General features: G+C 43.5%; 1 protein-coding gene across 12 annotated transcripts in view; it reads right to left on the reverse strand.

Annotated features, from left to right (window-relative positions):
- The window catches only part of LOC128342526 (uncharacterized), a 138,959-nt gene that overhangs the window by 98,241 nt on the left and 13,948 nt on the right, over positions 1-26,770 (reverse strand). For all 12 annotated transcript variants that reach the window (XR_008315046.1, XM_053289897.1, XM_053289900.1 and 9 more), the window contains 9 exons: positions 26,483-26,568; positions 25,853-25,939; positions 25,006-25,115; positions 20,828-20,950; positions 20,587-20,663; positions 17,496-17,713; positions 16,329-16,494; positions 11,862-12,068; positions 10,478-10,639 (listed from right to left, as the gene is read on the reverse strand). Coding sequence is in view for 11 of the 12 variants with exons in the window: in XM_053289897.1 (XP_053145872.1) it covers positions 10,478-10,639; positions 11,862-12,068; positions 16,329-16,494; positions 17,496-17,713; positions 20,587-20,663; positions 20,828-20,950; positions 25,006-25,115; positions 25,853-25,939; positions 26,483-26,568 (1,236 nt within the window). In the remaining variant the exon portion in view is untranslated. The remainder of the gene's footprint in view (positions 1-10,477; positions 10,640-11,861; positions 12,069-16,328; positions 16,495-17,495; positions 17,714-20,586; positions 20,664-20,827; positions 20,951-25,005; positions 25,116-25,852; positions 25,940-26,482; positions 26,569-26,770) is intronic.

Raw genomic sequence — 26,770 nt, forward strand, 5'->3', positions numbered from 1 at the left:
TAAATCAATAATTTAAATTCACTCTCAGAAGATGTATATTCTGAAGCTAAGTAAAAATAATCTTAATAAAACTTTGGCATTTCCAAAATTTTAAAACTAGAATTCAAAATTATCTTGTACACACACTAATGTATGATTCATAAAGCAAATATTAACAACATATTTATTTATTTATTTATTATAAACATTTGATATACCACTCCGAAGACTCAGGGCAGTGTAGAAAACATGCAAAACAAGACAGCATTAAAATTACATTCTGAATATAAGTAAAGTAACTAACAAAAAGAAAAAGAGGAAAAAAGCAAATAGGTAAACTACAGGGTAAAAGCCTGGTGAAAAGAAAAGTCTTCAATAAAGATTTAAAAATCAACAAGGAAGGAGCTAAACGAATCTGCAGGGGAAGGGAATTCCAGAGAAGTGGGGCAGCAACCGAGAAGGCCCTTTCACGGGTCCTAGCACCCCGAACCTCTCGGAAATCAGGGGCAGACAAAAGGGCCATCTGGGCAGATCTGACCGGACGGGATGTAACTGGATGGGAGAGGTGGGTCTGTAGGTAGACAGGTGCCAAACTCCGCAAGGCTGTCAAAACCAGGACCTTAAATTGAACTCAGTAGCGAATAGGCAACCAGTGCAATGACTGCAGGAGACGAGTTACCCTGTCATATTTTCTGGCACCCGTAAGTAAACGAGCCACTGCATTCTGGACCTGTTGTAGCTTTCCAATTGTCCTCAAAGGTAACCCTAGATAGAGGGTGTTACAATAATCTAGGCGGGAGATAACAAGGGCATGGGTCACTGTCATTAATGCTTGCCGATCAAGGTAAGGGCGTAATTGACGGATCAAATGGAGCTGGGCAAAGGCACTTATGGCTGCAGCCTCCACCTGCTGTTCAAGCAGGAGGTGTGAGTTCAAAAGGACCCCCAAATCATGAACAAGCTCCTTTGCGGGCACCGCCACCCCATCTAGAACAAGGTTCACATCCAGCTGTTGGCCGGTACAAGGGCTGAGTAAAAGTAGTTCAGTCTTGGTGGAATTCAGTCTGAGCTTATTTTGATTCATATCAAAATAACATATGCTCCCCAGCAATCATTTAAAAGAGCCCAGAAGTAATTTAACCAATTTAAAACTAATTTAAAATTATCAACTTGAAAATATTTATGCATTTTCATCTGTAGCAAGTCTACTAGTTGTTTATGTTCTCCTCAATTAATCTAAATTCCCAAATACACTAAAATTTGATTTTTAAAAAGGTTTATTGATATCACTTGTTATTTAATTGATCTGCATACAAAGCTTTGGTTTGAATTCTGTGTAGATGATACTGAGCTAGATGGACCAATGGTTTGACTTGGTATAAGGCAGCTTCCTATGTTCCTATTGGTATCCTACGTTACTAGGCAAAGAACTGAAAGATTACCTAAGAAGTTTCTAGGCAGACCATGTATAGTTTCGAGCTGGCAGAAGTGAAAGACACTTGCAGCCTAGAGCAGTCCTTGGAGGGAGAGTCAAATACCAAGGTTTATCTTGGAAAGGAAGGTGCAGATGCAACACTGAACTCTAGCTACTCTTAACCTAGGTCAACAAGCCAACTTCAAACACCTAGGGGACAGATCTTAGTTAGTATACCTGAAATAAGCTGTGGTTGGTGAAGCGATACATGTTCAGATGGTAAAACTAATCACATGAAATAAATCATAGTTCTGCATTATGTCTGCAAAGATTACAGAACTTCCAAGGTCCTGCACACATACTGAGGTCGTGCACACAATCAAAAATGCCAGTGGCATACACAATCACCCTCCCCAGTTTACTCTGCCACTCGCTGTGGCACGAGTGATGCTGCTGTGAGCAGCAGAGCAGGGAGCTGGAGGAAGACGTCCTCTGGCATCCCTCAAAGCACTATGCCAGGAGCGTGGTGCATTGAGGGATCCTCCCTCAGCCAAATGCTGTTGCCACCCAGCTCTGAGTGTGTGTGTGTGAGTTGCCTGCAGCCCGGGCACACAAATGACCCCAACACCAGGGTTAAGGGCATGCTTGCACCCTTAACCCTGGCTAAAGACCGGGGTAAAAAGAGCCCCTGGTGGCGCAGTGGTAAAACTGCCGCCCTGTAACCAGAAGGTTGCAAGTTCGATCCTGACCAGGGGCTCAAGGCTGACTCAGCCTTCCATCCTTCCGAGGTCGGTAAAATGAGTACCCAGAATGTTGGGGGCAATATGCTAAAAATCATTGTAAACCGCTTAGAGAGCTCCGGCTATAGAGCGGTATATAAATGTAAGTGCTATTGCTATTGCTAAAAAGACAGGCTACCCACTAGGGCAGCACTGGAATTGAGCTCAATCCCGGCACTCCACACATGCAGCCCCAACACAGGCTGGACTGCCCTAGTCTGGATTGGGCTGCTCATGAGACCAGCCTTGTTTTGTTTTTTGCTTTGATATAGCACACGGGCTCTCTCAAATTTTCTGGCTTCATGGAATCCTTTCTAAATTAACTTGTCCAATGAAGAAACCCTGCACCTCTGTGGAAAACATTGTTCTATGCTCCAGTCAGTTCACACAGAGGCACTGCCCAGATCTGTAAAGGCTTCACTGGTGATCTGCTTCAACTGTTTCCCTGAACATACCTAATACTCTCCTGCAGCTCTCATTGCAGATCGGCACTATTGGGTTCACTCTCTCTCTCTCCAGTGAGGGAGAGAAAGGGAAATAAAGGCTGTCAGACAGCTAACACTGCCTGAAAAAGACAGGGGAGAGCTCGCTTGGGGCTCTCCGGATCCCAGGAGTGGGGAGTTCGCTTGGGGATCTTCCAAAGCCTGAGCCACACACCCCTACGGGCTTCAGCGGCCTTTTTCACTGGTGGCCTGGGGTTTTTGAACCCGTTCGCACAATGGTGGCTTCGCTCCTGACCTCACATATATACTATGCATGATTTCATTTTACTTAAATGCTAACTTTCCACAGGTTATACTCTGGTGCGAATTATACCCACACCAGAGTATAATCAATGAAAAGTGAGCATTTAAGTAAAACAAAATGATGCATAGACCACATCTGTGTATTTCCTGCACTGGAGACCTGAGAACTGTGTGAAGTGGGGATGGAGTTTTCCTTCTAGCTTCCTCATTGGAGAGCGAGGAGGATCATGGCAAAGCCCCAGACAGAGCTGAGTAATGCACATAGGCGGTGGTCACCACTTGGCTTCTTCATCAGTAGTGCTTCTCCAAACTGTGCAGCAGTGCAACGCGCTACAGAGTCTGCAAAAAGCAGCACAGTCTCTCTCTCTCCCCCTTCCTGCCCCCATCCCAAGTGCTACATGTGACTGCCCAGCCAAGCCCTGTGCTTTCACAAAAACACTGCTTGTTGCCCCTTTGTGCACCAGAAGGCTGCTAATCTCTTGTAGACTGACAAAAAAGGCCTTTGTAAGAATACTTTCGTATAACCTGCACCCACTTAGATCTCCACACCCTCCTTGTGAGAAACAAACAAAGAAGTATAACCCTTGGGGTATATAAACAAAAATATAGTACTCGATATTCTTGGATCTGGCTTGGACATAAAGTTATGTACCACTAAACTGGAATTATGCTGGAACAATTATGCTGGAATTGTTGGAGATAAGTAATATTCAAAGTTTGAGCCCTGGGCATCCAAACCTATAAGGGTTTATAGGCAGGCTAAACACACACACACACACACACTTACACACACTTATAGACTATTTCAGGAGCTAGCTCACTCCCATTACTGCAGAAGCTAACAGGATCTCAGGGGCAACAATGTGTAAATGATAAGCATGGAGACTGATTTAAGGTTAAACTAATCTACTTTATTTAGAAGTACACGATGATAGGAAAGACTTATACCCTAGCTGCTAGCTACAAGGTGTTCAGAGAGAGACCTATAGAAACGTTCTGGGAAAGAGGAGGAAATCACTCCCAGGAAGTTCCTGAGTAAATTCTATCAACTGAAGTGTCATGGAGGCAGCAGGGGCGTAGCAAGGTTGGATTGGGCCCAGAGACAAGATTTTAAAATGGGCCCCCCCTCACTGAAGTAAATTTTTCATATATTCACACACACACACACACACCCCTATGTGCCACAATAGAACATCATCCTAAATTATTTTGAAAAAGGTTTTGTAAATTGTGGACAATAGCAATAGCAATAGCACTTACATTTATATACCGCTCTATAGCTGGAAGCTCTCTAAGCGGTTTACAATGATTTAGCATATTGCCCCCCAACATTCTGGGTACTCATTTTACCGACCTCAGAAGGATGGAAGGCTGTCAACCTTGAGCCCTTGGTCAGGATCGAACTTGCAACCTTCTGGTTACAGGGTGGCAGTTTTACCACTGCGCCACCAGGGGTACCAACAAATAAATGACAATGCAAGTCATTTATTGGTACTAGAAAAAGACATGCTGTTCTGGTAGCTCCAAGTATTAACACCAACATCAATTTCTGGATTGGGGGAGTCAGTCATGTGACTTGCCTCGGGGGGGGGCCAAGGCAGTGGGCCCCCAGTCTCCCCTTGCCCTATTACAGTTACACCCCTGGGAAGCAGAGATAAACAGGAAAGAGAAGGAAACCTTTACTATCACTACTCCCAATGCCCCTATTGTTATTAGGGTTATCAGTGCAAAAGGACGATGCCATCTAGAGCTGGATCTCTAACAGGAATGACAGTGTTTTATTTCCCTTTCCAAACTGCAGAGCAATGTTATATTTTGGTGTCATGTACACTTTATTCTATTTTCACCAGAGAGGATAAAGTATTTTAGAATAAGAAATATTGGCCCACATGTTGCACAGCATTACATGGGCACTTCTAAATGGCCCTCACTGCTACGGGCATCTAAGGTAGCACTGGCAGTCTTAGCACTGGCAAGAGTGCAAGTGCACAGATACTTTAAATTGCACATCTGCACTTCAGAACCACTGCTTACATTGGAAATTGTGCACCCTGAACTGCAGATGAACAATTCTAAGTATTTGCACACATGTGCAAAACCACTGGCAGCACTCCCTTGAATGCCTGTAAGCAGCATGGGCTGATTGCAAATGTTCTCTGCACAGCATGTGGGCCATTAATAATTACTGCAATTCTCTTTATTCCAGGTTACTCTTAGGTTAATTTGTGGCAATATATATTGTTTTGCCTAATTACAACAATATGCAAGAGAACACAAGTCGGACTTTCCAATTTGCAATGCTATTTTCTGCCTCTGTTTGAGAAGCCCCATTGAAAGTCCTTCAGTGCCTAATCATAATGAAATCTGCAATGCAATGTCACAAGTGCTTTAAAAATCCTCTATGTCAGTTGCTAGCCTCACCCCAATAGCCAGAGATAAAAACCTCTCAATAATTAATCCAAGCGAATCATTTGGAATTATGGGTGGATAACATTTATAAATCACTAGTGCGGATGTCTAAGCTAAAATTTTGCAATTCACTAAGCACATTGTTTGAGGCAATACCTTTTCGGCAAGAGTTGGCAGGGAACAGCAAAAGGCCACAATTTAACAGCAGAAGTGAAGGCCAATGGAAGAACTTCACAGTTCACTTCACAGAACCTATACTTCTATTATATTTACAATACAATTGAAAACATTAGTAAAATAAAAACAAGCAACACCTGGCAGCCAACAACAACAAAATTCAGATAATTCCCCCAGCCCAGCCTAGCCCCCCACCCATCAAATCAGCTAAAAGGCTAGAAGCAGAAGTGGCTGGTGAGGCAGAACTCTAGTGAATACCATCTGACACTGCTGTGGGATAACTGAGACAGGAGGGGAAAACCTGTCCTTACCAGTTGGGAAATGGCACTGGAAGTGGGGGAGATTTCAGCCCTTGCTGCTAATCAGTCAGCAAATGAACATTTGCACAGCACTGACGGAGATAACCTCTGCCACTACCTCCCCATGGTAACCTATAAATGGAAGCACTTTTCACCCATCTCCTACTGGGAGGCCTACCCAGCACACGGCCTATTCAGCCAGCACTGGCCACAATGGAGTAGCTAATCTTGAGCTCTATAGGTAGGTCCTTTCGAAATCCTTAGGCAATTGCTGTAAGACTTTGGTCTTAGCTGCTGCTGCTATAACCCATTTATTCAGGTAAACAGTACAACTCGCAATCAGAAGATGTTAACTAGAATGGAGGTTCATAGAGAGAGACGTAGTATCTTAAGGTATGCTAATTCCAGGCCATGAAATACTTTAAAAGGAAGTACCAACATCTTGAATTTAGCTCAGAAGACCATAGGTAGCCAGTGCACTTGCTGAAGAAGTGAACATAAGAACAGCCCTGCTGGATCAGGCCCAAGGCCCATCTAGTCCAGCATCCTGTTTTGCACAGTGGCCCACCAGATGCTGCTAGAAGCCACAGGCAGGAGTTGAGGGCATGCCCTCTCTCCTGTTGTTACTCCCCTGCAACTGGTACTAAGAGTCATCCTGCCTTTGAGGCTGGAGGTGGCTTATAGCCCTCCAACTAGTGGCCGTTGATAGACCTCTCCTCCATGAAGTTATCCAAACCCTTCTTAAAGCCATCCAGGTTGTTGGCTTTCACCACATCTTGTGGCACAGAATTCCACAAGTTGATTATGCATAGTGTGAAAAAGTACTTCCGTTCGTTGGTCCTAGATTTCCTGGCAATCAATTTCATGGGATGACCCCTAGTTCTAGTGTTATGGGAGAGGGAGAAGAATTTCTCTCTATCCACTTTCTCCACACCATGCATGATTTTATAGACCTCTATCATGTCATCCCACAGTCATATTTTTTCTAAACTAAAAAGCCCCAGGTGTTGTCGCCTTGCCTCATAAAAAAGGTGGCTCCAGGCCCCTGATCATCTTGGTTGCCATCTTCTGCACCTTTCCCAGTTCTACAATGTCCTTTTTTAGATGTGGTGACCAGAATTGTATGCTGTTCTCCAGGTGTGGCTGCACCATCATTTTGTATACAGGTATTATAATATTGTCCATTTTATTTTCAATCCCCTTCCTAATGATCTCTAGCATGGAATTGGCCATTTTCACAGCTGCCACACATTGAGTCAACACTTTCAACAAGCTGTCCACCATGACCCCAAGATCCCAATCCTGGTCAGTCATCAACAGCTCAGACCCCATCAGTGTATACTTGAAGTTGGAGTTTTTTGTCCCAGTGTGCATCACTTTACACTTGCCAACATTGAACCACATTTGCCACTTTGTCACCCACTCACCCAGTTTGGAAAGATCCTTTTGGATCAACTCACAATCTGTTTTGGATTTCACTACCCGAAAGAGTTTGGTATCATCTGCAAATCTGGCCACCTCACTGCTTACCCCTATTCTAGATCATTTATGAATAAATTTTAAAATGAATAAATTAAAAAAATAAATTTAAAAGGGGCTTTGCTCCCTTAGTCTTTAAGGATGAACACTCCTCTGATTGGACCTTCGTAATCACTAAAAATTTAAAAGTATATGGCCTGTCAATAGAACTTCTACTCCTCCTGGGCTATGATAATGCCAGAATAATCCTTAAGCAGTGTATTATCAATATGGGACACCAGAGAGATTTAGGTTGGGCATCAAGTTACAGGTGGTTAGGAGCAGTTAAGCCCTTGCAAAAACCAGCCAACTATCTGTATAATCTGATATATCCAATTCACAGAAGAGCCCTGACACTAGTCCGGATGGATGTGTTGCCCTCTGTGGCATTAGACGGTAGATTTAGGAGGGTTCCTTTTTTGGAGAGATTGTCTCCTTATGGGAATGGTGATATTGAAACAGTAGGTCATGTGCTCCTGTACTGCTCATTGTATCGTGATCTGTGTCTTAAACTTATTGCCCCTCTTGTTTTTAGATATCCAAATAATTCTGATGAGTTTTATATAAACTTATTTCTTTCTGATACGTATACGGATGTCTCGCATCTGGTGGCCAAATTTTGTACAGCTGCAATTAAGACCTGCATATAGTGTGTCGGAGATGGTTAATACAGATTCTTAATTTGGTTTGTTTTTATTTTGTTATCTTATTCCATTTATAGTATAAACATGTAATAGTTCTTCACTGTATATTTTATGTGTATGTTTATATATATATGCATGCACTGGTATCGATGTTCACTTTTGGGGACTCTTGTATCTGGATTTGATCTGTGTGCTGATCTTTGATCGTAATAAACTGAATTGAATTGAATGTTATATTGTCCCTTCAAGTTGATCCAGAGACCAGTCTGGCTGCCGCATTCTGTACCAATTGTAGTTTCCGAACTACATACAAAGGCAACCCTGCACAGAGTGCATTACAGTAGTCAAGCCTAGGGGTTACCAGCATATGTATCACTGTTTGCCTCCAGAAATGGATGTATCTGGCATATCAGCTGAAGCTGATAAAAAGCATTCCTGGCCACTGCCTCAACCTGAGAGATCAGGGAGAGTTTGGGATCCACGAGCACTCCCAGACTATGTACCTGATCTTTCAGGAGGAGTGTAACCCCATCCGAAACAGGCAGGTCCCAACCCCCTACAGATAGTACCTCCGTCTTGTTTGGATTCAACTTCAGCTTGTTATCCCTCATCGAGCCTATTATTGCCTCCAGGTAGGCGCGCGCGCGCGTGTGTGTGTAGATTAAGGAGGAAGGGGAAACTTCACATGCATTAAAATATTTGAATTTCAGTCTTCTCCATCCATTGAAGTTCTGTGAATGGGTTTCATCATTAAGAGACTCAAGTGAGCTTCAGAGCATTTATAGGGCTCTGGAACAGGGATACAGATTAATGTGGTAGCTGGAATGGCAGAAGCAAATGGGCTAAATGGTCATCTTGCTTCAGTTAGGCACTTGGTAATCTCAACGTAAAGCAAAAGTATAAACAAGTATACTATATAGTATGCTATATAGGTGAACACATCCTACTAAAAGAGAACAACTGTCACTAAAATGTTCAAGTGACATATTCAGTGGGCAAGGCACAGATTAGTGTTGCACTAGCATAATGGGAGAAAATATACACTTGGAAGTGGTTACCCTGCTTGCAGTGTTGTACAACCACTAATGGAAGACCTTCTCCAGGACACACACAAAAGCATGCAGAAGGTTTTGCAACATGTTCAACAGTTAGCTAATACCCCATGTTGCACTACCTCTAGTACATAGCATAGCATTTTCCACTAGGGTAAGAGCTAGTCTGGAACAGAAGTTACATGTTGAGAATCCTTTATCTGGACTGCTCGGGACAAGAGGTGTTCCTGATTTCAGAATATTTTCATAAATGAGATATCTTGGGCATGAAAGGTTACTCGTCTTTTTAAAAAAGGTTTTATTTAAAGTATATAATCGAAGCAAAGCTTGAGAGGCAGTAAACAAAAGGCAGATAGCAAAGTCCCGTCTCCTTTCAGAGAGCCATTGCAGACGGAGCCCCAGGTGCTGCTTTGCCTCTCTGGCCCCTGCCCTGCCTGCAAGTGCCCTTAAATGTGCCCGTCCTTGTGGGAAGGGAAGAGGAGCCAAGGCTGAGGAGGAGACAGGGCAACCATCATTGCAAATGGAGCTGCTTTGATGTTCTCTCTGTGAGTTGTGGGCTTTTTGCTGCTTTGTTAAACAGTACTGTATATACTCTGTTAGCTGCTGAGTTCGGGCCGGGATTAGTTTGGGGGCTGAAGTTTAAGTGTTGAGGGGGGTTTTTTGTGTGTGAGAGAGGTTGAAGCTACAATAATTTTTTCCCCCCTCAGCGTGGTGTCCGGATTTCAGAGCTTTCCAGATTTTGGGAGTCCGGATAAAGGATTCTTGACCTGTACTTTCTTCCCACAATGCCCTTATACTAGCACAACTCAAATCTGGATTCTTCCCACAGTCATGCCCTCTCCCAACATATACATCTTTTTTTGCTCATTATGCTTAGCAATAAGAATAGTTCTCCAACTCTCAGTTACAATATAAATGATAATGACATCATCATTTGAATGATGATGACAACATACATGACAATGAATGAGTTCAGATCTCATTCACATTTCCACAACTAGAGGAAAATCACTGCTGGCTCCGTAAACTCCATACGTCATCCTAGAAGTTTTAGACAGAAGAGGCATACTTGATACCTTTCTTTTAATGTATCTGTATCACCTCTGTAAAGGTAAAGTGTGCCGTCGAGTCAATGTCGACTCCTGGTGACCACAGAGCCCTGTGGTTATCTTAGGTAGAATACAGGAGGGGTTTTTGATTGCCATCTCCCGCACAGTACGAGATGATGCCTTTCAGCATCTTCCTATATCATTGCTATAGGTGTTTCCCATAGTCTGGGAAACATACCAGTGGGGATTTGAACCAGCAACCTCTGGCTTGCTAATCAAGTCATTTCCCCACTGCACCATTAGGTGGATTCCCTAAATTTCTCTTTCCCTATCAATTATCCACTATTAATGTCATTTAAACAGATTTATGATATTTTCAATTACTAAAATGAAAGTGCTAATATTAGTTACCTTGCTGTATATACCCATATATCCCAGGGTGACAAAAGAAAGTAAACAGTTCCATTAGTTCGATTGTATGTGAAACTTAGAACCGGCTGAAGCAGAGTGGGAAAAGGAGGTGGCAAAACTGTGCATAACTTTGTTCCATTATGAAGAGAAAATATTCTTAAACTTTGGAAAGAAACAGAAAAGCAAAGAGTAAAATTTTTAAATCTGCAAACGAGCTATAGTATTAATAAGATAATTATTCAAAAGAACTCTTCATCATTGTCATAAAAAGATTCCATATACAATATCATAATTATCTAGGAAATTGATAGCTTTTGATAGGCTTCAGTTTTTGATAAGACTTTAAAGATTACTGGCTTGTTGAGCAGCAGAGCATGTGTGCAAGGAGAGGGGAGGTGATTTTTACTATTCTTTCCTCCCTTCAGTAGGGTGTGCACGAACCAGTTCAGTGGTCTATTCACAGACTGCTGAACTGGTTTGAAAGCCTGGCGTTTGAACCGGTTTGGAGGTGGGGAGGGTGTCCTTACCTCCCCCGCCATGTTTTCCTTGCCAGCGCTGCTGTCAAAATCGCTGGCTCAGGGCAGCTGTATACCCTCTCACTGCCCTGGTCAGTGTAATACTGGGAGTGGCTGGCATGTGCATGCTGCCCACTTCTGGTATTACGCTCACTGGGGCGGCAAGAGGGTATACAGCCGTTCACGCCAGTGATTTTGACAGCAGCGGTGGTGGGGGAAATGTGGTGGGGGAGGTAAGGACACCCTCCCCACGCCTTAAAGCAACCGCCCCCCACCCTTCCTGGAGTGCATGGAACCATTTCTGTGCACATCCATATCCTCCAGCTTCCAATAATATTTTGAGGGACATGCAGCCCTCGGGAATATATTCCTGGAGAACAAAGAGGACTTTGGGAGGAAGGGAAGACCAGTGAAAAGCATTCTCCCTATGTGTGCACTCTGATGCTCTCGGGGAGTCTGCTGCTCTGTGAACCTTCTGCTGAGCTCTGAGAGCACCTCTTGCTGTGAGGGTACAGCTCCTGCTGTGCCTTCCTAATGCTGCACTGTTGACAGCAACTAATAAATATTTCAGAGTGATATCATGCAGATAATTATTACTAAGATAATTAATTTGGGAGGAATTACAGTCATCACCTTCCTTCTTAGAACTTCATTCATATTTATTTCATTTCTTATTTATATTTTTATAATGCCCTTCATCCAAAGATGGTTAACAACAAGATAAAAGCAATTTTAAAATAAAACACACACAGCTACATCCTACAAAGAAAGTCGGGGCAACCTCTTGCGACATTAAGAGGTTTAATTCTTTAAAAAGTATTTCTTTAATAGAAATCCTTTTTGCTATTTCCATTAACAAATTTACATACCTGTTGTCAGCACCCAGAGCAACCACTCTGCTGGATTTCCCATCAGCACTACAGAGGGAGAGATTACTTATTTGACTGTGGACATGAGTCCAGAAGCTGGTAAATGAGTTCAAATCATATATATGAAGATTGCGGGCAGAAAAGCAATAAAGAAATGAATTGTCCATTGTGCCAATCCGAAGTATTCCATCATGGAATGGTGATAAGCTGAATATAAAAGAATGAAATTACAGACCAAATGTGAAATGAAGAAAAGTTACCTACTACAGAGAATCCAAGTTGAAATGCATGATAATGAAATGCATGTCCTTCAAACGTCATACTTGTTACATGAATAACTATCTATGTTATGCTCAAATGTTGATGTCAGTGAGGAAAAAACAGTAGTCAAACATATGTGCTGAGTCAGTTTGGCATTTGTATCTTACAAACATACAAAAAAAGCAGATAGATGACAATAAGGCCGCATTCAGACGTAATGGCCAACCGGAGTTCCAATTCTTAACTCCAATTCACATCGCAGACGTTCACCAAACCATGGCCAGCCAAACTTCAGTTGCAGGAGAGGGTAGCATCACCCTGCTGCTCAGCCTCCAAGGCCGATCACAGCCAGCTCCACAGCCCGACTTTAGGCAAAGCATCACTGCGTCAGTGACTAGGCCACAACTGGCCACAATCTAGAAGGGGCGTGCCGAGTGCTATTGTGCATTTTTGGAGTGCTCTGCTTGCCCTCAGCAGGGAAAGGGCCCTGAAAGCCCTTTAAATGCCCTGCAATGCCAGTGCTTCTTCTGCCAGCCATGGCACCACCATCCCCCCAAGTACCCCCTTGCTCTGAAAGCACCACACAAGCACGAATTCCCCAGTGGTTTTGGGATGGGTGGGGGTTGGATTCTGCTTTCATTACGGTGGGTGTGGGAAATCTATTTTTGCTAGAAAGGGATATGCAGATGGGGGAGGGCAAAGGATGCTGTGGGGGACAGGGTGTCTGTCCCACCCTAACCTGGGAAGATGTTGTGAGTGGTGACCCTGGCAAAGCAACCCATCCAGACCTAAGTGAATTCCTTCTGTCTGGCAGCTTGCTGCTGGGTGGGCTGGCAGTCGCATGAGAGGGCCAGGCTACTGGGGATGTAGACTGGTCTTGCCTGTCAAAAGGCAAATCTCCACCTGCATACTGCGAGCTCACGAGTATAGTCAAGGGGGCCCTGTTTAGTGGGGCTGCCAACTCTGTTAAAAAATAGAAATGATTCTGCACTACCTCGCTCTCCCTGAATCCGTCTGAAGCCTTGCATGCTCCCCAGAGGAGACCCTGACTTCCCATGTGCCATAGCCTGGTCGTATATGCAACCGTGGAATGCACCAACAGGACTGTGAATTTGCAAAAAAATTTAAAGCCCAGGTCTGCTACATCTGTGCGCCGTATGCAGACAAGTGGGCACGGGGAATCGTGGGAAAAGGCACTTTCCTCTTCTTTCCTAGCCCTGGGGCAGCAGGGTCAACTGCAAGGGCTGCAGGCAAGGGTGCACCTATGCACAGGTGCAGATGGGGAGGCGGGGGCTTGTTACCGTGGCACCTTGGCTGCCATCCAGGATCAGGAAAGCAGTCTCTGGGATACCCCTTCCCAACACATCTCTATTTAAGAGCACCCATGGCCTGACACACTCATGTGTGAGCGTGGTCCGCGTGGACTTTGGTAACCATCATTGTCACAGAGGAAGAACTGCTCCCCACAAAAGGAAAGATTCTTATCCCACTGACCCTGCTCATGAGTAAGCCAGGGTTGTAACCCTGCCCCGGGAAGTGTCTGGGCCCCACTTCCCAACCCTTTCTATGGAAAAAAACAGAACACATCCCCCTTAAACCTCCCCACCCTCTTCTTCTGTGCAGACCTTTATGCACCTAAAGGCCATCTAGACACTCCTTTTAAGCTTGCGCGGGTGCGTACACAGAGGGTAGGGAAGGACTGACACCGGGATGGACCTTCAAAAATTCCGAGGTCCCGGTCTGTTGTCGCAACATATGCAGATCTCCCAGAGTGTGGATTTACAAGAGAGGAGAGCCCCCATTCCCTGGCCACCCCCGGACAGTGGGGGGAGGGGCCATTCTGGGGCAATGGCAAGGGTGAAAATGTACACATGGGCAGGCAGACTGGCAAGGGTGCACAATTTTACAGCAGCTTATCTGCAGTCCCCAGGACAAAGAAGCAGTCTTCAGGATACCACTCCCCGTGGCTGCCATCCAGAAAACACCCTTGCTCTATTTAGAGCACCCATGGCCTGACACTCCCATGAGGGGGTTGTTAGTGGGAGAAGAGGATGCTTTGCCATCTGGCAGCATTTCAGATTTGCCCAGGCAATGTTCTCCCCTCTGCTGGTCCTTCTCATGAATTATCTGGGGGTGTCCCTGTGGCCTTTTACTTTCATGCCTGACCAGTGAGCCCTGGGTCTGGTGGCTATACTCTTGAAAAAGGATCTCAATTTACCCAATACTGACCCAGGTGACTGGCCTTGATCATGAGTAAGCCTGGGGGGCATGAACCCACCAAAGGCGGGTGGGATGGGCCCCTCCTCCAACCTTTCCGTAAGAGGAGAGCTGGTCTTGTGGTAGCAAGTATGACATGTCCCCTTAGTTAAGCAGGGTCCACCCTGGTTGCATTTGAATGGGAGACTAGATCCTGCCTGCAACCTTGGAAAAGTCACTGCCAGTCTGTATAGTCAATCCTGATTTAGATGGACCTATAGTCTGACTCAGTATATGGCAGCTTCCTATGTTCCTGTGTGCAGTGTGATAGAACTTGGCAGCTCCAGAATCCCTGCTTGCAGTGGAAGCCTCTCAAACCCAGATAGGAGCATCCCCCACCCAATATTTGCTTCCCAGCTAGAGAGGGAATGCCCTGCTCATGCTAGTTATCCCTACCATGAGGGTGCCCTTTGCCAGGGCATTTCCACTTGCATGGATGCAGTAGACCCAGGGGTTGGGCACGACCCTTTAAACCCATTCAAAGTTCCCGGGCTTGATCCGGTGTGGCACCATATGCAGATCTCCCGGCACAGGGAATCCCAGGAGAGGTGAGCCCTGGTTTTTAGCTGCTTTGGGACCTTGTGCTCACCCTTTGGGTCAATGGGCAGGGGCGCAAATCCCCACATGGGTGTGCGGGCTGGCAGGGCACAGGGTTTGACAGCAGTCTGGTGGCAGTCACTGAGACTGGGACAGCACTCGCCCAAGTACCAGTCCCTGTGGTCAGGGGCGGAGCCACCATTGGGCCAACGGGCTCAAAGAACCAGGGCCGCCGACCAATCAGGGGCCACAAGAGCGGCCACAACATGCCCCCCGCATCTGACGTCAGATGCGGGGAAGCTAGTTTAGCTCCCAAGTGGGGGCCCCCTTCAGGAGCTAAAGAAAGGCTGGCACTATGTTCACAGAGCCAGCCAGGAGTGGCTCTTCCCTGCAAAGGCAGGGAAGAGCCGCTCCTGGTTGCGTGCTGCGAACGCAGTGCCAGCCTAAGTAGCTCCTGAAGGGGCCACGCAGCCCCTTCAGGAATTAAAAGGCTGGCGCTACTTTCACAGCACAGGCCAGGAGTGGCTCTTCCCTGCTGCTTCTGGGTTGCACTGCGAAAGCAGAGCTTGCCTTCGTTTAGCTGCCAAAGGGGCTGCGCAGCCCCTTCGGCAGTTAAAGGGAAACTCTCTCCGGCCGCGGGATCAGTGGTCCTGCTCCACCACTGCCTGCAGCTTTTCTTAGAGCAGCTTCCCTTGCTCACCTTAGTCTGCCATTCTGGTGAGAGAGCAGTCTGTGGGATTATGGGCTACATCTCCAGCATATTAAGGACGATTCTCGTACTATGCTAATACCACCTTGAACATTTGCAATTAGTCCTCACAGATGGTTCTTCCAATGAGCAAGACTGGGGAGCAAATATCCCCACCCGTGGAAGGGACTGAGTCCCCCTTCCCCAACCTATATGTGTCTGTTGGGGGGCACTGAACTTCACTGCTCTAGGTTCCCTGCTTGTGTCTGCCTTTTATACCCTAACATAGGTCCCCCCCATGCCAAAAGTTCCCTCCTGGTGCTATGATGGGGTACCCTGCTTATGTTTCCAATTGGAGTGTTTGTGAACATACACGACTGTTGCTCTCTCCTTGGGGAGCAGTACACCTGGTGCCTGTCCTGTCATCCTGTGCCCTCTCTCTATGACTTGCCAGAGTGAGAATCTTGGATGCCCCCACGTAACTGTGCAGCTTTATGGGCTGACAAGTCCAGGATGGGCATGGCAGTGTCCCTGTAGTCTGGCAACTCCATAGCTACATAGTAGACAGGAGGGATGGCACTGTTTTTCTGAGAAGCTGCCAGTGAGAAACGCAGAAAACATGGAGCAGCCATGTCCTCGGGCAGGTCTGTGCCACCGCCTCTATGAACGCAGTTTGAAATTAGGCCTGATTTACAGATGGAGTGATATAAAATTATTTAAACTACCTGTAAAAAATGTCCATTGTATCAAATGACCAAAGTTTGACTGATCCATCTAGAGATCCAGAGATAAATAAGGAAGCAGTGCTTGGGTGCAGTAGAATCTTTGTGACAGTTTTGGTGTGACCTTGAAATACATGTAGCAAGGAGCCTTGATCATTCCAAGATTTTACTGCATATAAACAGGAGAACAGAAAACAGTGAGTAAAAGAATTCAGTAATGAATATAATCTGCAAACCTATCTCCAGTTATTTTAACAAGCACAATGCTACCTCATAAAGCTCGAGAGTTGAAAGAGTCCTGGATGTCATTTAGCTTAACACTTATTATCAATACAGGATCTTTCCCCAGTCTAAGCCTTAGCACTCAACAAGACTAAGTACAATTGTCTAATATCAAATCCTACTGATGACCACCCCAACCCTAGACTTTCTTCCTGAAGTCTCAAAGTGCTTGCTGCAGGAGGTTAAAATATAAGAGAAAAGGTAGATTGTTCTCTTTAAAAAACCTAACATATGAATTTGGCTTTGCAATACATCTACTACTCCTTACTACTTAATATTCCTCTTATGAGTTAATTAAGTTTTCTCAGGACTCATGAACATCATGATCCTTGTTCTGATTTTGTAAAACAGCATTAGCTTAGCCTTTTTCAATACCCCAACAGATTTCCTGATATAATTATCATTATCAAGACTAAGTCAAAATTGAAAGCCTGGGCAGAAGATAACAGATTTTCACCCTCTCCCAATATCAATTTCCCTTTCTTTATGGTGTCAGGGAAACAGTCACAAGAGCTAAAAAGCAGCTTCTCTTGACTAGAAGGCAGGGTCGGGGTCTTCTGACTCCATTGAGGACTGGAGCCAAGACCAAGACAAATCCTACAAGCAAATATAGCCTGGTGGTTTTCATGCAATGATCACCCACTTTTCTTGTTTAACTCTCTACTTCTGGAGTTTCTTGTGCAAAGGTTTGTACCTCTTTAAAGAGTGAAAAGATATTACTTTACTATCCCTATAAACATAGCATGTAAAAACTAACAATCAGAATTCCAGCAATTTAAATGACAGATGATGGTTTTAAACACTTGCACTTTTTTACTTAGTAGTTAAACAAAACAGTAAGTATGAAGATGTGATCAGTTTATTTGCAGTTTCTCCAAGCCAACTTACTTTCAGAGCCTCTGGAGGAAGTAAGCAAAATGTTAACATCCAATGAATAGACACATGAGATAATTGCGCTTTGGTGTGCATTTGGTATCTCAAATAGCATTGTCCCATTGATGTCGTAGCAGAAGAAGTGGCAGTCAGAAAAGCAGTAGAATCTTTGCATAAGGACATCAAAATCCATATTTGTGCACAATTTATTCCCCATGTATGGATATTCTGTACTGTATTTTAAAACATTAGTAAAACATTGCAGTGTGAAAACATTATGAAAACTGTTCAAATCTAATACATGATTCCTAGAATCAGATAAACACAAGAACTGCTTGTGTGTTCATATGATTTGCTGCTGTTGAGCAGGAAGCATGGAAAATTAGCATTTTAAAGAGATACGTGGGTCAATTTAGAGCATACTAGATTTGCTGTGGGTTGAATAAAAGATAGAATATATTTCAGCTGGTTTTATTGGTGCTCCTTGGCTTTTACTTTTCTTGAGAACTTCTGATAATCCAAACAAAGATGAACACCAATCTTTGGTTCATAGTGTTATGGCTATTAGACAGGCCTAATATGTCCATATAAAATCTGTTTTCAGAGTTTTTACAAGGACATATACAGCTGGGACTGCAGGTTCAATTTTTGTACTCTCTAATATAAGAATCACCATATATCCAACATCATGGAGGTCATGGTCTGGCAGTAGCCAGCCCTGCGAATAGGGAGGGAAGGCAAGGAAACCAACCTCTTGGACTTTACTGCTGCCACCAAGTAGAAGTCCTGACTGTCTCCACCATACAACCCCCAGTGTCCAGCAACACTCAGATAGAGTAGGATGGTACATAAGTATGGGATGGTGAACAAAACTCAGAAACCACAATATATTTGAACAAAGTTATGTCTTTACTTAAGAAAACAAAACAATCTAATTTATATTCTTAGAAATTGTTTTCTGAATATTTTTATTAAAAAGAGAGAGCGAGAGCAAAGTATAATAAATCAAAGTAGGATAAATGCATCCAGCTATCCTGTCTAAACTGTGTCCCTAATTGCAGCCTGTCTCATCAGGTCCTCAGACCTTCCAACAGCTTCCTGCATCACCTCTGATCCTCCTTCCTCTGGATTTTTATTTCTCTCTCTAACTCTGACTAACCCCTGTGAAACTCTGCCTTTTATACCCTAAAACGACTCCCTCCTCTAAAGTAGCCAATAAGGAGAGCAGATTTGTCATTATTGGTTTCTGTTCTAACAAGATTTTAAGTTTCATTTCTCCAGCTTTGGTTACTATTTTTTGAGCTAACCTTTTGATCTAGCCTGTAAGTAACTTCCTTGGCTAACCTTTTCACCTTAGCCTGCAACTGATTAACAACACCAGGCAGCCATTTTGAAACACACAACATAACCACAACTGTACAGAAAATGGAGAAATTTCCAACTCTTTACAATGGGGTACAGAGAAAAACACCCACAACATATTTTTCTAGACAACACATTATAATTTTCCTCAGGATTGAGGACTGGCAGTTCCTTCCTACTTACTTTCTGCCATTAAATGTGAAGTCAACTTGAGAGATATTGGCAGAAAGTCTTCCTAAAGCTATATAGTGAGTTCATAGATTTTTAAAACAACTTTTAAACAATAACTTAAGATTTTTCATTATCGATAAAAATAATGCAATGATAGAAATTAAGGAGCACAATTACAATTTCAATTGAGATAAAAACAAGAGCTATGAAAAATGCATACACACACACACACGGCTTTTGAGTGGTACTGAATTGTTGGGAAGAACAGGAGCTACTAATAATTAAATTAGGTCTCTATAACCATCTTGGACCTTTGTGAAGTCTTGTTTTCAACAAGGTAAGTTGAGAAAGGGAACAAGATAGAAGAAGATAAATGGGAGACAAAAGGTAAGCAAAACAGAGGATAGTTTTGCGTATGTCACCTGGCCAAGGACTCAGATTACTAGGGTACAACTATTATTATTTTGGGGCAGTCTTGTTGTAGATAAAACACTCCAAAAAGGCATCCTGTAAGTCATTAACCCTATACCAGGTGTTCCTTTTTATGTATGTAATGGGCTCTCGATATGCCACTTCTAGGAGCTCTGCATTGCATCTTCAATATCAGCAAAGAGCAGGATTTCTAGGCCCCTAAATGAAGCCAGTCACTTAGCACGTGCAAGATCCGCCGGGGCCTGATCGCCAGCTGATACCCCTGGCAGCAGATTTTTTATTTTATTAGATTGTATAATGTTAATTTGCTCAGCCACGCTATAGTTTTTATATATGTTTTATGTAGTTCCCCTATGTTTTTTTATCCATTTTACACTTTTAGATACGCTTCTTCTATTTTTATTATGTTAACCTTCATGTAAATTTTAGGATTAGCCGTGAGTATTTTACATTGTGAATTGTCTTATAGTTTTAGAGTTGTATTTTATTATTAGAATTGCATATAGGTTTTAAAGTTATATTTTATCCTTTTAAGTTAGTTGCCTTACTATTTTAATTAGATGCTTCACACTTTCTTTTAGTACAGCTTATATTTTAATTATCTTGTTTGCACTCCATAGAATATTTTAAATATTTTGTATTTTTTAGATCTTACTTCACTTAGTCTTAAATGTAATATCATTCTCAGTCTTAGTAATAGACGTAACATTCATTTTCATAATAATCTGATTGCCCAATCCATTTTACTGTATTATAACCTGTGTTGGTCTTAGACCATAATAAAGACTGATTGATTGATCAGTTTCTTAGCAATTCACATCCAAGCTGCATGCATCTTGTTTAGGCTTCATTGGGCTTGAATGCAACCAAAGTAAAAGAGTAGAAATAAAAATTTACAGACTGTGCTTAGTGTGTTATTTCTAGCACCCAGAGATTACTTATAAAAGCATTCAATTCTCATACAATTGCAAATAAAGATATTTTGCATATATTTCACACAGTCTGTCATGCTCCTCCAAACGTATTTGTATATTCATAATGTAGAAACTAAAGATGCTGCACTGGGGCATATGTAAGCATCTGGATCAAAGCCATATTGAATAAATGTTCAGTCCACAACTCAGACAGATAATTAGTATACCTGAAAATAAGACTATAATGGAACATGGCATCAGGATTAGCATAATCTGGAGCCGCCTTTTCTTTAAATTTCCAAATCTAAAAAACAAAACATTATAAATTATCAATATAATTGAATAGTTTGGGCTGAAAATGTAAGGGTGAAACCCTTTTCAGCAAGCAATTCACACTGCTTATTGCATAAAAATATAATCTAAGCAACCAACACTCATAGGAGAAATATAAAATAAGTCATCCCTTACCTTTACTCCTCTGAGTCCTCCACTGATGACTTCATCTTTCACTGGGTTGAATGCTATAAATGTTACCCGTCCTGGACCTGGATTTTCTAGTGAGCAAACCTCGTGATAATACTTATTGTAAACCTTAAGAAATAAATACTGATGTCAAAACAATTTATCAAAGATTGTGTATGACCACAGAGCACTGTGGTTGTCTTTGGTAGAATACAGGAGGGGTTCACCATTGCCATCTCCCACACAGTATGAGACTATTATTATTTATTTGATTTCTATACCACCCTTCCAAAAATGGCTCAGGTCTTTCAGCATCTTCCTATATCGCTGCTGCCCAGTATAGGTGTTTCCCATAGTCTGGGAAACACACATCTTTGAACACAAGAATGCATCCTGAAAAGATGATGAAAAAATAAATAAATAAGGAAAGATACAGAGCTGCATAAGCCAGCTTCTGATAAAGTTTTCCTCTCCTCTCCTCCTTATTGGTTCCCCTGGATCTTTCAAGTCTTTCCTGTGGATTAGGGGAATCTCCAGAGGGATGTCATATGGGACATTGGGAGAATCATAAAAAATCAGTTGGAGACACTTTGCATGGGTGCAGCTTCCATTCTGCAAGGCACTTACACTTGATTTTTGGTGACCCTCCCCCCACCGCATCTCCCTGCAGACTCCCATGCACCATTTCACACCCTTCTTGAGGGTTTCCTGACCTTTCAGGAGGTGCTGGGGGCTGCAGTAGTGATTCTCTTTTGTTTTAGCAGGGGGAGAGCAACTGGCCCTATCCATCCCCAGTACAGCATCCCTCCAGTGGCTGTTGCTGGTGTCTATCTTATGTTTCCTTTATAGATTGTGAGCCCTTTGGGGACAGGGAGTCATTTTATTTATATCTATTTAAACCGCTTTGGGAAATTTTGTTGAAAAGCAGTATATAAATATTCATCGTATTCGTATGCAGTGAGGTACAAGAATGCGAGGAGACTTCTACTTACACAGCTCTGGGTCCAATCTTAGAGCTGTCTTGTCCAGAGGATTGGGTCATCACTGGCAGATGTTTCAGTTGGCCTTTTAAAATTTAATTTAAAATGCCCAATTTGTATTCCCACTGTGTAGTCAAAATAAGTAAGAAACGTAGGCCAGTTAAAAATCCTAATGATATGTTTAACGCTGTTAAATGTGGTTGGACAGCAAACAATTGTTTGATTCCAAACTATATCTCAGTGAGTGTATCCTACTGTTCAGCATTAGTGATCACAGTAATTCATATTCTAATACACTGGCTAAGTACTCCATATCTAGAAGTACGTATACATTGATATATGTTTAGAACCAATGTATTTACTTTCTCAATTCTTTCAACATCTGATAATAATGCTTTAATGCTGCTTTTTTATTCAGCTGCTTTATTGCTTATTCATATTTTTCTTGTGTTTTACTGTATAACTTTATTGCCTTTTGAGAACTGCCCTGGAAATGTTTATGTTCAACATAAATATTTCTATGAATGTATGTTCAGTATGAATGTTTATATTCAAGGGAATTATATAAATTGATAGATCAGGATAATGCTATGGCAAAAGCCCTATTTTGCTTGCCATTGTCCTTATTACATTGTATTTGGTTTTGTGGAGATAACAATACTTGGTTCTGTTTTTTGTTTGTGTTTTTGTAAACCTTGATTATTTAAGAGAGCTCTAAAAACTTACTTGTTTGGCCTGTACTTCCAAGGTTTTTAAATTGTTTTAAAAAGTATTTTAATTAGTTTTAAATTGTTTAATTGTTTTTGAATTGTTTTTATATTGTTTTTAGCACTGTGTCTTAAATGATGTGTGGTTTTATGTCTCTTTAAATTTGTTGTACAAATTTAGGCCCCAGAGCCTTTGGATGGGGTGGTTTATAAAAGTAATATATAATAATAATAAATATTCCTGACATGTACAGTCATGGAAACTATCAGTCCTACTAGAGCCAAGTGTGTAGTTAATTTTTAAGATGCTGTGATAAAAACAGGATACAGTCAGTTCAGGGAGGCAGCTAAGAGGGCTGACAAACTGTATTGAAACAAAACAAACTTCTTTTGAATTGCTAGGGTGAAAATCAACAGTGAAGCTTCCAAAATGTTACAGATGAAAACTGGAACACTTGTGCACTTGTCACAGTCCTGATCTCACATGCACTTATGCCTGCGACTGCAGTGTTCATTCATGTGCATTTACCTGCACGTGAGTTATAGACAATATGCATCTGTCTGTCACCCTCAGAGAGGTAACTTCTAGACACTGGAGAGAGGGAGCGAGAGAGCTGAAACCTGAAGAATGACAACTTTAGCAGCTCAAAATGGCTATTTTTTCATAAGTCACCCCATTAATCTCTTCAAAGTGTACAGGGACAAATAGAGACAGTGAATCACCCAGGTCAGGTGCCAAAAGCTTGGCAACGTTCCTGTTAAACAAGCACAACTGGAGCACATTCAACAGTTACTTTTCACAGAGCTACAGTCATATGTTGCTAAGCCCCAATATACAACAAAAAAGTAACTTCAGGAGAGGGGGATAAGAAGTGGTGCAGGGAGGAGGTGCACTTCTCCCCCCGACCACCACAATTTCTTGGGATACAAGCCAGTAGAGAAAGGGTTAAGTACCTACTCTCTCAACACTACCTCTCCACAAGTTGCTTTTTTACTTTAAAAGATGCTGTTGAGGCTCAGTTACGTGTTTGCATGGGACATGTAGTTAGTCCTGTTATCTTGTGCTACTCAAATCTTCTTGGATTCAGGGGCTGACATCTTGACTAATGGTGTGCCCGAACCGGTCCGGCAGCCATTCCAAAGAATGGTCGAACTGCCGGACCGGTCCGGCCCTGCCAGGTTCGGGTCCGGGTGGGGGGTATGTCTTTAAGGGCGGGGAGGGCTTGCTTAGCCCTCCCGCCTCCTTGCCCCCGCCAGCGCCCGTGTTGAACACTATAGGGGCGCTGGAAACCAGCCGCCCCCCTGCCGCCGCGGCGAAATAACCCCTAAAACCAGCCAGCCCTCCCTCCCTCCCAGCTAGCTTCCCGCCCGCCCCCCACCCACTCACCCACCCACCCGGTCGCTCACCCGGTCGCTGGATAAAAAGCGAGAGGAGCTCTGGCACAGAGCTCCTCTCGCTTGGAAGGCCTCCAGCAGAATGGTGGCTTGAGCGCGCGCGCATGCGCGCGCCGCAAACCACGCCGTTCTCCGGAGGCCCGGTCTACCCAGCGATCGGAGGCCCGGTCTACCCGCCGGGAAAGGGCCGGGTAGACCGGGCCTCCGATCGCTGGGTAGACCGGGCCTCCGGCGATCGGAGGCCCAGTCTACCCAGCGATCGGAGGCCCGGTCTACCCGGCCCTTTCCCGGCGGGTAGACCGGGCCTCCGGAGAATGGCGTGGTTTGCGGTGCGCGCATGCGCGCGCGCGCGCAAGCCACCATTCTGCTGGAGGCCTTCCAAGCGAGAGGAGCTCTGTGCCGGAGCTCCTCTCGCTTTTTATCCAGCGACCGGGTGAGCGACTGGGTGGGTGGGTGAGTGGGTGGGGGGCGGGCGGGCAGCTAGCTGGGAGGGAGGGAGGGCTGGCTGGTTTTAGGGGTTATTTCGCCGCGGCGGCGGGGGGGGGCGGCTGGTTTCCAGCGCCCCTATAGTGTTCAATACGGGCGCTGGCGGGGGCAAGGAGGCGGGAGGGCTAAGCAAGCCCTCCCCGCCCTAAAAACAAGGCCCCCCTTCGGTGCCGGTCCGGACTTCTCCGGACCGTGCACATCCCTAATCTTGACCACTGAAGCAAGGACACAGCAGGCATTGCATTCTTGCAGCAGGAGGCTGCTCCCAATGAAGCAGGAGGCTTCCTCATTTCTGCAGCACATCTGTGGGGTGAGGAGTGATTTTCAGTTATTTTCTCTGTCTCTGGAAGTACTTTGTGCCTTCCTAAACTATGTCCCTAAGGGCTGTGCCACCTCAGGGACATATTTTCGGAAGGCACAGAGCACTTCTGGGGGCAGCAAAGATCAGCTAAATTGCGCCCCCCAACCCCCAAGTGCTGTAGAAGTGGGAAAGCCTTCAATTGCCAGGACACCGCCCGCTATTTATAATTAGTTTTACCGAGAGAATTTGCACATTACGTTTTTCATTATTTCATAAGAAAAGCACTGCATATCAAAAATATAATAATAATTTTACCTTAATTGAAAAATCTTTGTGTAGAACAAAGTAAACATTGTATTTTTCAGAGTAAGTGATGATCCTCACCATGTTGAACTTATATTTTTCAAAACACATTTCTCTTTTAACTAAAAGTCAAACAAAAGCAGGGTCAGAAAAATAAGCTTTGTGATTTAATTCATCTATTCTATATTATTCAGCAGACCTCCTCAGATGTTAGAACACTGAAATAAATAGGGGACACATTTATTTATTTATTTATTTCCTGCACTTATATTCCACTCTTCCTCCAAGGAGCCCAGAGCAGTGTACATGGCTGTGTTTATCCTCACAACAACCCTGTGAGGTAGGTTAGGCTGAGAGGCTAGTGTCATCCAATGAGTTTTATGGCAGAATGGGGATTTGAACTTGGGTCTCCCCAGTCCTAGTCCAACACTCTAACCACTACACCATTCTGGCTCTCCCACACCATATGTTTGTTTAATAAAAATAAATAAATGTTTATTTAATATAAAATGTTAAATGGTACATTTTATTGCACCAATTTACACACACACCCTCTGATAAGGATAAAATATAGAATATCTACCTCAATTTGATACAAGACAGCAACTTCCACAAAGTGAAAATACAATTAAAACCGAAACAACAGTATCAGAACAATGCTTTTAAGACCCCAAAAGTTCGTCAGAGAAATCAACCAAATGAGAGCTGGCAATGAAGCTTTAAATTTGATCCTGGTATACAGCTTATAGTAGTAGGCACACTATAAGGTATTCCCATTTAATTCTTCCAGTTGAAGGTACACATCTAAAACAATGCACTATGTGAACTAAACTGAAACTAGATCATAAATTCTCCTTACCAGTACAATTAGAAGGAAGCAAATCCAAGCTGAACAATCCTTTGCCATCTAATAGGACCAGTCTTTTGGTCTTAGTATTATAGGTTGCTGAAAAAAATTATGAAGAGGAGTGTTTTAGGATATGACTATAGGCAAAAATTCTAGATTTCTGTGACTGGAAAGCATGCCAAGGTGCACAGAGAGAGGGGTAAGGATTAGAGCAGGGGCCACCTCGCTCCTCGCAGAAAATGGGTGACCTCGCTCCCCCCCTCCCTCCCACCACTGGCCAGCTGGCCGTTTCTGCTGCCAGCCTGCCGCCATTGCCACCTCAATTGGGAATTGAGGACACATGCATGGTGGGCTTGGCTGGGAATGGAGAGTGCAGTCAGTGTAGGCAGCTGTAGCAGGAGCAACACAGGTCTCCTCTGCCATAGCTACACCACTGGGTTGGAGGAACTAGAACATTCCTTCAATTTTATTGTTGGGCTCTATTTAAAAAACGTAAGTGATAAGTAAGTCCCACTGAAATTATTAACAGGATTTAACTTGGCCATGACTAACTTGTCTCATTGTTTTCAATGATGTCTAGTAATGACTAGCCCTCTTGGTATACAACCCATGATTGCTAGGGCAGAATTTATTTCCTCTTACCTCCTATTAAATCTAGGCCTTGCTGGGAGACGTTTTTTACCAAGCAGAGACCAAAAGTAAGGACCGTGGTGCCCCTTGTGGCAATTCTGCAACAGGAAGAAAAGTTTCATATTTCAAACATGGTAGCATTGAAAAAACATGGTAGTCAATAATGAAATTTCTAATGAAGAAAATGTTGACTGGAAAATTTGGAATGATTTTCACTTGGCTGAAATTGACTCATTTTCCACCTTGAACATTTAACTCACAACCGTGGACTCAAGGGTAATTCTGAGTATAATGAAATCA

Source organism: Hemicordylus capensis, chromosome 2 (genome assembly GCF_027244095.1).
Source record: "Hemicordylus capensis ecotype Gifberg chromosome 2, rHemCap1.1.pri, whole genome shotgun sequence".
Lineage (NCBI taxonomy): Eukaryota > Metazoa > Chordata > Lepidosauria > Squamata > Cordylidae > Hemicordylus > Hemicordylus capensis.